This window comes from Phragmites australis, chromosome 9 (genome assembly GCF_958298935.1).
Source record: "Phragmites australis chromosome 9, lpPhrAust1.1, whole genome shotgun sequence".
NCBI classification, from domain to species: domain Eukaryota; kingdom Viridiplantae; phylum Streptophyta; class Magnoliopsida; order Poales; family Poaceae; genus Phragmites; species Phragmites australis.
Window position 1 is genome coordinate 34,680,153 of NC_084929.1, and position 12,603 is coordinate 34,692,755.

Sequence of the window (12,603 nt, forward strand, 5' to 3'; positions counted from 1 at the left end):
GATCTCCCATCTATTTATTTAAAAAAATTACAGATGGTTTGATACATGTTTCCTGCTGATGATAGTTTCCTTTATTAAAAAAAAAAGACCTAGGCAGACATGTACAGTGTCACATGTATGTAGATTCTTAGCGATGCCAATAATGCTAATTAACACGTAGCAGCGGGAATGATCAGGTGGTAGGTAATCCATCATTCCATCCAGATGGATTATTTAAGAGAGAGTAAATTTAACAATCACGGATCCAACAATTACAAAATTCCTGTCTTGACTCTGGTGACCATTCGGTGAACAAATGATTAGTTTTTTAGATAATGAACAAACTGATTAGTTGCATCGCCTAGAGAATAATAAAAAGGATTATATTAGATTAGCGACACGGAGAAGCATTAGAAACACGAGGACGCTGGACAAGTCGGTCGGTCAGTATTTTGTTGCTCCCCAGGTTCTCTCAGAAAGCTTAAGCGTCCTGCGAGTCGGGGTCCACGCGTCTGCGCCGCTGGGTACGTCAGCCCTACGGAACGGACGGTCGCTATCCGTTCTGTTCCCAACAACCGAACCGGCGTGGCCACCACCACTTCAACGACTTGCCGACCAGACCACGTAGGAAGCCACCGGTAAGGAGGGATCACACGTCATTGACCACCTACTCTCGGAGAGTTAGAGACTGTTGGATCAACCACTCGGGTGTGTGATTGATTGCTCGAATAAATCTGGTTAGTATAGATTATATTTTTTTCAATTATAAATATAAGTCGTTTTAGATTTGTACATAAAGATTAAGAAAGTAGATCAAATGACTTTATTACCCTTTATTTATTTTGTATTAAAAAAGATAACTCATTCATTTGTGAGAGTGGTAGTATTTATTAAACAAGGGTAAAACGGGAATAAAAGAGAAAAAATGTATAGAAGTTCGAGAATGACTTATATTTAGAGAATAGTTGAGGAGGCTAAAATGATCTACATTTGCAACTAGAGGGAGTATAATCTTGTTGGTATGGATTATATATATAGGTTGAGTGAAATTTTTAAAAAACAGTATTTGATTAGTTGTATCTGTCTGTATAGGTTGAGCTGAATTTCGGTTTGGTTGATAAAATCTGATGTCGTAGGAGTGGATAAAAAAATTGAAATTGTGATTTATTGCTTGTATGAAAATAATTTTATGATACTAACACGTGAATTCGTCTGTAGAAACAGATGTAGGAGCATACATCCGTCAGGCCAGGCTGCGCACATACATTTAGAGTATGTGTGGTTGCTCTATAAGTAGACTGGGGAAGCAGCCTGAGTGGAGTTATTATATATTTTGAAAAGAAGAGTGTTTAATTGATTATATTTGTCTAAGATATGTTGAGCTGATTTTCTTTTTCTTTTTTTACTGAATCTAAGGTCGTATGAGCGGATGTAAGAGTTAATATTATAATTGTTACTCGTATAAAGATAATTTTATGACACTAACAAGTGAGCTCACCTGCCTGAGCAGATGCAGCCTGCATTCGCTCAGCTGGGATGAGGAGTGAAGCTAAAATCAAGCTTCACTCCTCAACCAGGGTGAGACTATATATTTATATCCGCACATACAGATGAGAACAGTAGATACAGATAACCAAACACGTTTCTTCCTAAGATTATATGTATTCACTGAGCCAGGCTGAGAGAAATTCAGACAAATAAACACACCCTTACATTCGCATGGTCAGACCAAAATAGTGCATACAAGCAACTAAACAAGTATCTTTCTAAGATTATACACATCCGTCAAGTTAGATTGCTCTCACACGGATAACCAATCAAACCCTTAGTTGCTTGGATGGGTGCCAGCTGGCTGCCCGCACGACGGTGGCGCGTGGCTCATGGGCTGAATGCTCCTCCTAGTATTGGTTAAAAACTGGCGACTATGAGGTTATTTGGTTTAAATGCAAATTTGTTTGGTCTCATTAAGCACACTAGGTAACAAACCAAACAGGCTTTATATGTTGATAGCAACCTTCTTACTATAAAATTTAGGGCTGTTGCTTGGAATTAGGGAATTTTTAAAACAAAGACTCATTATTTGGGAATTTTTTGGGTTATTTCTTAGATTGCACTTAAAGGAATATCAAATTGAGACACAAGCTTGGATTATATTTTACACTCGTCACTTAGTATACGTGTGACACATGATTAATTCATGAGTACAACATATGCATCTATCTTCTAGAGAAGAGCTGGTCAATAGAACGATGTTTGTATTTCACTAGTTTTCATGAGATATTAGACCAAGTCTACACATTTGTCCATGCTTGTGTTAAAGCAAAACCCATAAGTGTATATGAAAAGAACCGAAGGCATGCCAAGATGGCATCATATAGAATTGGTCCTAGTATTAGGAACGCGTAAAACTAGAGCTATAGGAAGAAGTCACGAAGGTGATTTGTTCCACAAGAGAATAGTTGGCATAGCATGACATCAACATGCTTAAACTGTCTATTACAATATTGTTAGCATGTATGAGCCGAACATGATCAACAAAATAATTTGATGAATTCACACATTTTTTAGTGTAGAGACAGGTCTTACAAAGTAAAAATAGAGGGAGTAAAAAAAAAAAAAGATGACTCCAGTTGGTTCTGAGTCAGAACTTCTGACCAAAGATGTCAATAGAATATTTCAACTACAACGTTATATTTTTATTTTATTTTAAAGACTATTTAAATGTTTCAAAATCAATTGAAATATCCACATGTCTCCTTATTTTCATTTTTGAAAATTGCACCACCATGTATAAATTCCTTTATCTACATTCATTTCTACTTTCTACATGGCTCAAAGTTTTAGAAAATCCCGATAATGCACGACACGGAATCCGGATCTTCTAAGAGACATAATATTTTGTGAGGAGCGCTACAGTAATTTACAGTAGAATATTGTAACAATGATAGTGGTCACGTCAATACTATCCATTTCGATCACTCACGCCATTTTGAAATCCCAATTGGCACGACTTGACCCGTTAAACCAAGTTTCACCTTGCTTTCAGTTTCGGCCCACTTACCGTACGGAAGTCGCAAATAATGATTACTATCCGTAAAACCGCGAGAATCTAGGGGCTTAAATGTAACCGGTGACCCAACTAACCTCCTCGCCGACGGCGACCGAGCCAAGCCGCCATTTTTTTACTCGCTGCTCCGCCTCCTTTTCTCTATTAGCGTGGAGAGATAAAGAGAGACGGAGGATAGAGAAGTCGAGCCGAAGCTCAACAGCAGAGGCGGAGGAAAAGGAGTGGCGTGGGCGCCCTCGAGGGAGCCAGCAGCCGTACTCGAAGCAAGCCTGCATCCAGATCAGGCGTCCTTGCGCCGCAATCCCAGCTCTGGACTGCCGTGGAGTGGAGATCCATCAGGGTCCGTGCCTGGATTGGTTTCTTCTTTTGTCGGTAAGGAAGCCATAGCTTGCTCGGGATGGATTCGTCCTTTTGTTTTGCCAGAATCCGAATCTTTCTTTCTGGGATGGGCACTCCCATTGATCCAGCCAGTTGCGGATTCCCGTGCTGCGTGGCGCTGTGGAGTACTGTTAGCAGTTTATTTTCCAAATTTTTGCGGGGATCAAATGTCCCCCCCCCCCGCCCCCTGTGATCTCCTTAGAGCATCGGGTACCTTTAGCTATGAATCCTGCTACTCTTGCAATTTGGATTAAGAAAATTTTAATTTAACATGTTTTATGGATGAGCGTGAGCATGTTTGTTTGATCTTGAGCTGAGCTGAGGTAATTATTACAACTCTTTGTTTTGCAGGTACAATTCTGCATCAGTTGGTTACCTCGAAAAATCTACATCCACATCTCCATATGAGTAAAAGGGATATAAAGCACAGCAATTGTGGACTGAGGAGCTCGTGCTTTTGAGTAGTTTAGGAGGTATACATGAAAGCTTGATCCTGGAATGGTGTCCAGTCGAAGGAACAGTGGGGTTATCCTACGGGAAGGGTCGGTTAGGGACTGGTCCGAGTTTGTTGATCCCTCGCCGTCTCCTAAACTGCTGTATTCACAGTCCTATGTCGCAATGAAGGGGCTGCTGGCTTCGGTGGCCTCCATGGACTTTATCCTGCTGTCAAGCAAGCTAAAATCTGCATGGGTGGCTATGACGTCCCAGAGGCATACTCGGTCTCAGGAGAGACCAAAATCAAAGGGATTGAGCTGCAAGAAAATTGCAGTTCGTCTGTTGTTGTGTTTCATGGTCGGCATTTTCATTGGGTCCTTGCCATTCTTCTCAGTAGATGTCTATAAGAAGATAGTCTCGGAAAACAAGAGGCTTCTGTTCCATGAGCGTGATATTGAGAAGGAATTGATGGATACTAAAGTTAAGGAGTTGGAGACGGTTGTAGTGGAGAAAGAGGTAGAACTGATTGATGAGCCAGAGTTCGAAAAGAGTCCTCCAGTTCCTGCAATGTTGGATGATGAGGCTAATTTTGCTGAATCAGCACCTGCATTACCTGCTATTAGCGAATTGGACATCACTGTGAAGAAGCTGCTGATAATTGTGACAATCACTTCGGTTCGACCACAACAGGCATATTACTTGAACCGGCTAGCTCATGTTCTGAAAGATGTACAATCGCCTCTTTTGTGGTTAGTGGTGGAATGGCCTGAACAGTCCTTTGAAACAGCCGAAATCCTGAGGTCTTCTGGGGTTATGTACAGGCATCTTATATGTAGAAAGAATACTACAAGTGTACGGAAGATTGCTGTCTGCCAAAGGAATAATGCAATATATCATATCAAAAAGCATCGCCTTGATGGGATAATGCATTTTGCCGATGAAGAGCGGTCATACACAGGTGATGTATTTGAAGAAATGCAGAAAATCAGGTGAGAATTCTCTACCACAAAATTATTTGTTGTCATGACATGTCTGATAAATTATGAACACATTTATATGAATTGTTAGTAGTTGTTGCTATAAATAATATTATAGGCTTTCCGTTTAATTGAATGGGAAATGGAGGGTTAATCTTATCATAGTTTTTTTGTTTAACTTAACGCAAAAGTTAGTAACTGTTTACTGACTAAGTAGTCTTGAACGATGATGAAACTAGGAAACCACAGTGCTCCATTGCCTGGCCTGAAACTGCCAACGAGAAGTTTCAGACCAAAAGATCTATTGGCCATGTTTCAGTAGAATTAAATGAGACATCCATGTTTCCTCTCGCATGAGCTTGTGCTATGTTTTGCAGGCGCTTTGGCACATGGCCTGTTGCAATCCATGTCGGAACTAAGTATAGGGCAGTTTTAGAAGGTCCTATTTGTAAAGGTAATCGAGTCACTGGATGGCACACAATTCAGAAGAAGGGTGTGACTCGCCGTTTCCCGATTGGTTTCTCTGCCTTTGCTTTCAACAGCACAATGTTATGGGATCCTCAGAGATGGAACCGCCCACCTATGGATTCTGTTATAGTCCACTCAGGTGGAAGAGGTGGTCTGCAGGTGAGTTTGTTCTAATGTAAACTTCATACAGCTAGTCAGTTTACAATTGTTTTTCACATGTTTGTGTAAAGTCAGCATTCAGATTTGTTGAAAAAATGATTATAGTTGCTATGTGGCGAAATTCCCATTTTCAGATTTCCATGCAGCATACTGCCTATCAGTAACTATTGAAGGAAGGGGGCAATTCTATGATGGAACAAAATATAAGAAAAAAATTCTTTTCCAAATAAACAAAAGATTAATAATGAAGGTAAAATCAATAGAAATTAAAAATGTTTAAGGGATCTTTTCAACCAAGTACTGCCACTAGTAACTATCATGAAGCAAATGGAAATGCACCATGGCCATCCTTTATTCAATGAAAAGTTATATCCACAACCGAATTCTTCTTTATCATAATATTAGATAGATGGTTGACCTGACATGTGTCTTTGCAGGAGTCGAGATTTATCGAAAAACTTGTTAAAAATGAGCGTCAAATAGAAGGCCTTCCAGACAATTGCAACAGGGTTATGATCTGGAATTTCAACTTGGTACCTCCTGTATTCAACTACCCCAAAGGCTGGTCATTATATAAGAACCTAGAAGCAGACATACCTGTAACATAATGTCTTGCTGCCTGCACTGTCTGCTCCTAGAAGTGATTTCTCTCAGCAATCCAGAAGCTCGAATGGCATGGTGATGTTGGTGCTGGATTTCGACTCCCTGTTGTTATCAGGTGGCCATGAGGGTGAGGCTGCTGAACTATGCCTTCCTGAACAGATTGCATGCAGTATCAACAAGTTTGCCATGACCACCCTTTCAGTAATCTCATGCAAGTTGCAGTGCCAATCAAGACGTCTGACCAGACCCCCCCCCCCCACCCCCTTTTGTCTATTCTTTGTATGCTCTTTATTTGTTCCCCTTATATTCGTCAGCTAGATACCCCTCGATAGAGTTTTTAGGTTCCTCTGTTTTATTATATGTGTTACCTTACAGATGTAAAAGCTCGCATACATCGTAACTGTTTACGAGCAAATGGCAAATACTCTCTTGATACGTGAAGAAATTTGAATCAAACTATTCCGCTTGTGAATTGTAACTGATGGAGTTGTTTGGCCTTGTCTCCAGTCTCTTCCTCATGACATTATGACATTATACCTATGTTCTGTGAGAATCAGGTTAACCTGTAAGGTCTGATTTCTTGGTCACATAAGCTGCCTCAGCTCATCCCACCGAAACTCGATATATGTAAACACTAAACAGTAAATTGCACACAGATGAACCGTTTTGTCAACCACTTCGCCTACACGTCAGGCAGTATCGCATCAGTATGGTTTTTTCTTCAGAAGCTGGTGTGGCCTTTTCTGCTGCAGGACTATGTATGTAAACCGACACGTGCTAGTGCGTGGTCATGGTTTGCTGAAGACCTGGCCGATGGTTCCAACGATCATACATCATGTGATCGTGGATTGGTGCTCCACACCAGTCCAGGGTTGATCAGTGCTCTAATTCGTAGGCAAAATTTCGTTAGGGCGGCTAGTTCTAAAGTGGTAATAAAAATTGATATTAGTGCATTAACACATGCGTCGATATGTCCGAGTGGTTAAGGAGACAGACTCGAAATCTGTTGGGCTTTGCCTGCGCAGGTTCGAATCCTGCTGTCGACGATGTCGTGCCATGTATTTTTCCTTTTTTTTCTACACAATCCTCCATCTAGACTCGAAGCGCGCGATGATGATTTGAGGAACGAATGACCGGCCTGTCAAGGCCAAACCAACTTTTTTTATTAGGGGAGGCACCACGCCCTCAACAGAGGGTGCCTCTGGGGATAGCACGTGGTTCGAACCCAGATCGCCGGCCTGGGACTGGCTCAGAAACCACTCGGTTCACCAAACCCTTTCTAAGGTCAAGCCAACTTAAGTTTTCAGAATGGATTATAATGAATCTTTTTTAAACACAGAACGTAGGCTTTCGTTAACCACTGGCTCTAGGTTTTTACAAGGGTGTGCGTGATGTTAGTAGATTAAACAATGGTGTGATTACTTTACTTCCTAAGGCAGCTGATGTTGTTAGGATTCAACAGTTTATGTCCATTTACTTATTTTATTGTTACAAGTGGATCACTAAAGTCTTGACTCTTAGGTTGAAGTCTTTTATGGACAATATTATTAGCAAATATCAGAATGCTTTCATTAAAAATAGAAATGTTATTAATGGGGTGATGTCTTTACATGGGATTCTTCATTAGACTAAGAGGCAAAAGCAGATTTGGGTTATCCTCAAGCTTGATTTTGAGAAGCATATGATAAAGTTACGTAGGATTTTTTGTTTCATTGTTTGGAACTGAGATGTTTCAGCATTAAATGGAAGCATTGGATCGAACAGGTTCTTTGTGCTGGTACTCTTAGTGTCAAGATTAATAATCGGCTAGGCTCTTACTTTAAAAGCCATAAGGGAGTCAGGCAATGTGATCCTCACACCTTTTCTTTTTAATCTTGCTGCTGACTGCCTTGCTAGAATGATTCAACAGGCTCAGATAAACGAGTCTATTACTGGGTTGGTTTCTCATTTGTTTGATGGGGGTTTGCTATTCTATAATATGCAGATAATACCATTCTCTGCTTACAATGTGGCATTAAGAAGGCTAATAATATGATATTGTTGTTGTATCTTTATGAACTGATGTCTAGTCTTAACATCAACTTTTTGAAAAGTGGAGTTATCATTTTAGGAGAGGATCTTGGGTTGGCTGAAATTTATGCTGATATTTTCCATTGCTAGATTGGCTCTTTCCCCATAAGATACCTTGGGGATACCTGTTAGTCCTAGTCTACTTGTGGCTGATTGAGTGAAAGTTGAGGAGAAAAATAGTAAGAAGCTTAATAACTGGCAAGGATGGCTGGTCTCCATTGCTGTTAGAAACACTTTGATCAATGCCAATCTTTTCAATGTGCTTGTTTATCACATGTCTATATTTATGTTACCTCAAACAATGATTCAAAGAATATATAAGGCTAGAAGGAAGTTTTTTTGGCAGGGTGGGGGTACCAAGAAAAAAAATATCATTTGATCAAATTGGATAAAATTTGCCCACCCAAGAAAAAAAAATAGGGTTTAGGGATCAAAGATATAAGAAAGATGAATGTTGCCTTCTTATGTAAATGGTGGTGGAGGTTGAAAAATGGGTATGGAATGTGGCAATGCTTGATTAAGAAAAAGTATCTTCTTTCTTCATCAATAGTTTCTGTGCAACATCGTTTCAATGGCTTCTCTTACTGGGCTGATCTTCTTAAGGTTAGATCCTGCTATTTGCAAGGTCAAAAAATCATTATTGGTAATGGCCGAGTTGCCAGATTCTAGGAGGATACAATGGATTTCCTCTAAACCTTTTTCCCTAATGTTTCCAACTTTATACAGAATTTGCTATGCAAAGGAGATTTTAGTTTCTTTTGCATATGAAATGCAATGGAATTTTACCTTTAGAAGATGGTTGAACCCTGCTCCGCAGGAATGGTGGGATCTAATGCTGGGTTGGGTGAATCATGTTCAATTGACTAAGGTTATGGATAGGGTTGTTTGGTCACACACATCATTTCAATGACTAAGGTTTTGGCATGTGTGCTTCCCTTGTGAGTTGTGAATATGTGAATATAAATTTTTCATTTTTATTATATATATAGACGTATCCCTGTATCGGTGTTTTTGAAAAAAATGGCGTATCGAAGTATCGCCGTATTGCGTATTCATATTCATATCGCCATATCCGTGCTACATAGGTTGTTTGGGCACACACTAAATCAGGGATCTTCATTTTTAAATCTATAGTATCGTCGTATTACGCATCTGTATCCGTATCGTCGTATCCGTGCTACATAGGTTGTTTGGTCAACACTAAATCAGGGATCTTCATTGTTAAATCTATATATAATTGGTTTATTAGAGGTTCTCCAAATCAACCATTTGTTCATATTTAGAAGGCTAAGATTCCATTAAAAATAAAGATTTTCCTCTTGTTACTTGAGCAAAATGCTCTGTTAACAAAAGATAATCTATTGAAAAGAAAGTGAGTGGTGATGGCACATATTATTTTTGTACATAAGGAGAAACTATCCAGCATGTGTTCTTTCTTTACCCTGTTGCAAAGACTGTTTGGGGATTTGATCCCTCATGTATTGGGGTTGATTCCATTCCTAATTCCATACAACAATTTCACTTGTGGATCCTAAATCATCAGGCCAATGGAGAAACCTTTTATGTGATTGCTGCTATTTGTTTGGCTTTATGGAAAGCTAGAAATAATTCTTGTTTTTGAGAGGAAGATAATTCATGACCCCAGTGAAATAATCTTTCATGCTTGCTCGTTTTTTAATCTCTGGGCAAATTTTCTAAAAGGTTTGAGCAAGTAGGAACTTTTGCATAGCACCTAAGGTTCGTTGCAGTCTATTTCACAAATTCTATGGGCTCAACAGCAATCTTCTAATCTCTAGGCGGATGGGCAGCTGATGCTTCTTCCCAGAGATAAACATATTAATGTTGATCTTGTGATTCAGGATGAAGACGAGGGTGCTTAATTTCTTCTGTAGTTTGCCGTCGATGTTACGATAAATGTAGTGGTGTTTGTTGGTGTCGGGTTAAACTTTTACCCATATTTTTTTGCTGCTTTGTGGTGGTTTGGAACTTCTTAGTACCATTTATGTTCTCGGCTTCTATCTTTGTTCCTGTAAGACTAGGTTGTAACAAAACTGGTTGTTACATTATTTCGGTAATGAAAATGGGGTTTTCATGTTGAAAAAAAAAACAACGGCATAAGAAGTAGGTTTCCACCCAACCTTGCCCGGTTGTCACGCATGCTCTTCGGTTGTACGTTTCTCTTTATTTTAGCAAGATATCTTATATAAGCGCATAATGAATTCTACATAATGACAACAATATTCACATTGATATGGTGACGGCAACATAAGAGGTTGTTGCCTCGTAACCTTGCATACACACACCATTTCCATGTCTAGCACCTTCTTGTTTCGTCAACACTTATATAGCCAGTTGCCACTAGTCGAAGCATACCAAGCACTCTCTTCAGGCAACAATGAAAACCCCAAAGAATCAAAGGAATCACCGCAACCGAATGCAAGGCATGATTCCTCTCCTTATCACGATATTCTCCGGTGGCCTCCTCTGCCTCGCTTCCCTAGTTCGTAGGCATCATCGCTGGCTCACTCGTGAGCTTCCCGCCATGCACGCGATGGCGTAACACCTGGACCTCCTCCTCGCTGCACTCCTCTATGGTTGTGCCTTCTCCAGCGCTCTCCTCGTCGCCACGTCCCTCACGTTGCTCGCCCTCCTCACGGGGGAACGCACTGCTCGTGATGCTGGCCCTCGCCACGTCCAACGCGCGAAGGCTCGCTGAGCCTGCCACGCGCACGGTCGCGGTGCACGTCGTGCTCAGGGCCGCGTTTCGCGTGGTGCTCATGGTCCAGCCTAGGATCGTGCGGGGGTGCAGGGAGGGCCGCGTGATGTACTACAGTGTGGGTTCGACTTTGTTGTGTAGAGCTGAGCGTTTCACTATTGTAGCAAGAGTATGTCAGAACAAAAGGTGCGCATGACACATGAGCCCTTCAATAGGGTGAATAAACATTATGCACTTGTGGAGATTAGCATTTTGGATCACGTGTTTTTCACAAAAGGAATATGGTGTTTGAATTTGCATCAGAGATAGATGCAGTCCGACACGATGAGGAATATATGTTGTCATTTTTTTAAGAGTGAAATTCACCCGAGGTCCATGAACTTGTAGCGCATTCTCACTTAGGTCCACAAACTCTGAATCTGCACATTAGGGCCACCAAACACGTTAAATGTACCATCACAGATCCATAATGTTTCTGACTGCCTATGTGGTGTGCCAACATGTTGCCTTCGTGGCTTTGGTCATCACGTGAGATGCGTGTGCGATGCGGATGGCGGCCTCAAATAGGCAGTGAGCCCCATGGATTTCCCCATTCTCATTTCCTCTCCTCTCTTCTTCGTTTGTCACGGCTGGGAGGTGATGAGGTAGGCGATCGAGGTGGCGGGGATATAGGAGGATCAAGGGCAATCAGAGTGCTTCGGCTTGTGGAAAAGAGGGGAGGGGTGGCGGACGACTCTGGAGGTGCTTGGCGATCTAAGTGAAGGTGAAGTATGGCACCGAGGTTGTGGGCAGAAGGTGAACTGCCGTCGATTTATGGTGAGTGCCACCTTGCCCCTGATTTCTTCTGTGTTTTAGGTCAAGATGCCTCATTGTTAGAAGGAGATTACAATTTGAAGTGTAAAGATTTGATTTTTAGGGTTAGGGTTTCATGTTTCATTGAAATCGAGTAGGTTGAAGTAAAATTGTTGTGCATTGAAGCAAAATTTTGCTGTGTAGGCCCTGGTTGTACTGAGTTCACGGTTAAGGTTCGTCATAGGGGATTTTCTGTGGTCTTGGTGTGAATCATACTTATGTGGATGCAAAAGTGTCATTCTTTGATCATTTTGAAGCTAGTAGTTGGAGTTATTTCTAGGTAGAAGAGCTTGTTATGCTTCTAGATTATGGGTTCTGTCCATCAAGCACTGTGATTGCAGGAGATGGGACTTGACAGGGATCCCATGCAACCATGCCATATCCTTCTTAAGGCATGAAAGGATTCCTATTGAAGATCAACTTCCTGCATGCTACTCTGTTGAGACTTACAATAGTGTCTATGAGTTCAACATTATGCCTTGCAGTGACAAAACTAATTGGGAGAAGACCAATAGGCCTAAAGTGCTACCACCTGTGTATAATAGAAGGGTTGGAAGGCCACCAAAATCCAGGAGGAAGCAACCACATGAAGTTGTAGGAAAACATTGACCAAAATTGTCTAAGCATGGGGTTATCATACATTGCAGGTGGTGTAAAGACCCTAATTAACACATAAGTAGTTGTGCTTTGAAGAAGGCAGGCTTTAAGCAACCAGTTAGAAGAAAGCCCACACCTGTTGTGCAGGAAACAATTGCAGATGATGAACCTATCATGACACGGGTAAAGGTTTCATCTTCTCTCTTAGCCATCTTCTTCTTCTGCTTGTACTAACATAACCATTTCATCAAGCTTCACAAAGCACCATGCCACTACAACTAAGACCATTGCCAGACTGTGCT

The 12,603-nt window shown here is 41.0% G+C and overlaps 1 protein-coding gene and 1 non-coding gene across 2 annotated transcripts; both read left to right on the top strand.

The window, feature by feature from the left end:
• Positions 1–3,129: 3,129 nt before the first annotated feature.
• On the top strand, positions 3,130–6,546 carry LOC133929399 (probable beta-1,4-xylosyltransferase GT43E). Its single transcript, XM_062376136.1, has 4 exons — positions 3,130–3,418; positions 3,776–4,848; positions 5,214–5,463; positions 5,901–6,546. The coding sequence occupies exons 2-4, from the start codon at positions 3,923–3,925 to the stop codon at positions 6,069–6,071; spliced, it is 1,347 nt and encodes a 448-aa protein (XP_062232120.1). The 5' UTR covers positions 3,130–3,418; positions 3,776–3,922; the 3' UTR covers positions 6,072–6,546.
• Positions 6,547–7,030: 484 nt separating this feature from the next.
• Positions 7,031–7,112, top strand: TRNAS-CGA (transfer RNA serine (anticodon CGA)). Its single transcript has one exon. It is a non-coding gene; the product is annotated as a tRNA-Ser (tRNA).
• The last annotated feature ends 5,491 nt before the right edge of the window (positions 7,113–12,603 follow it).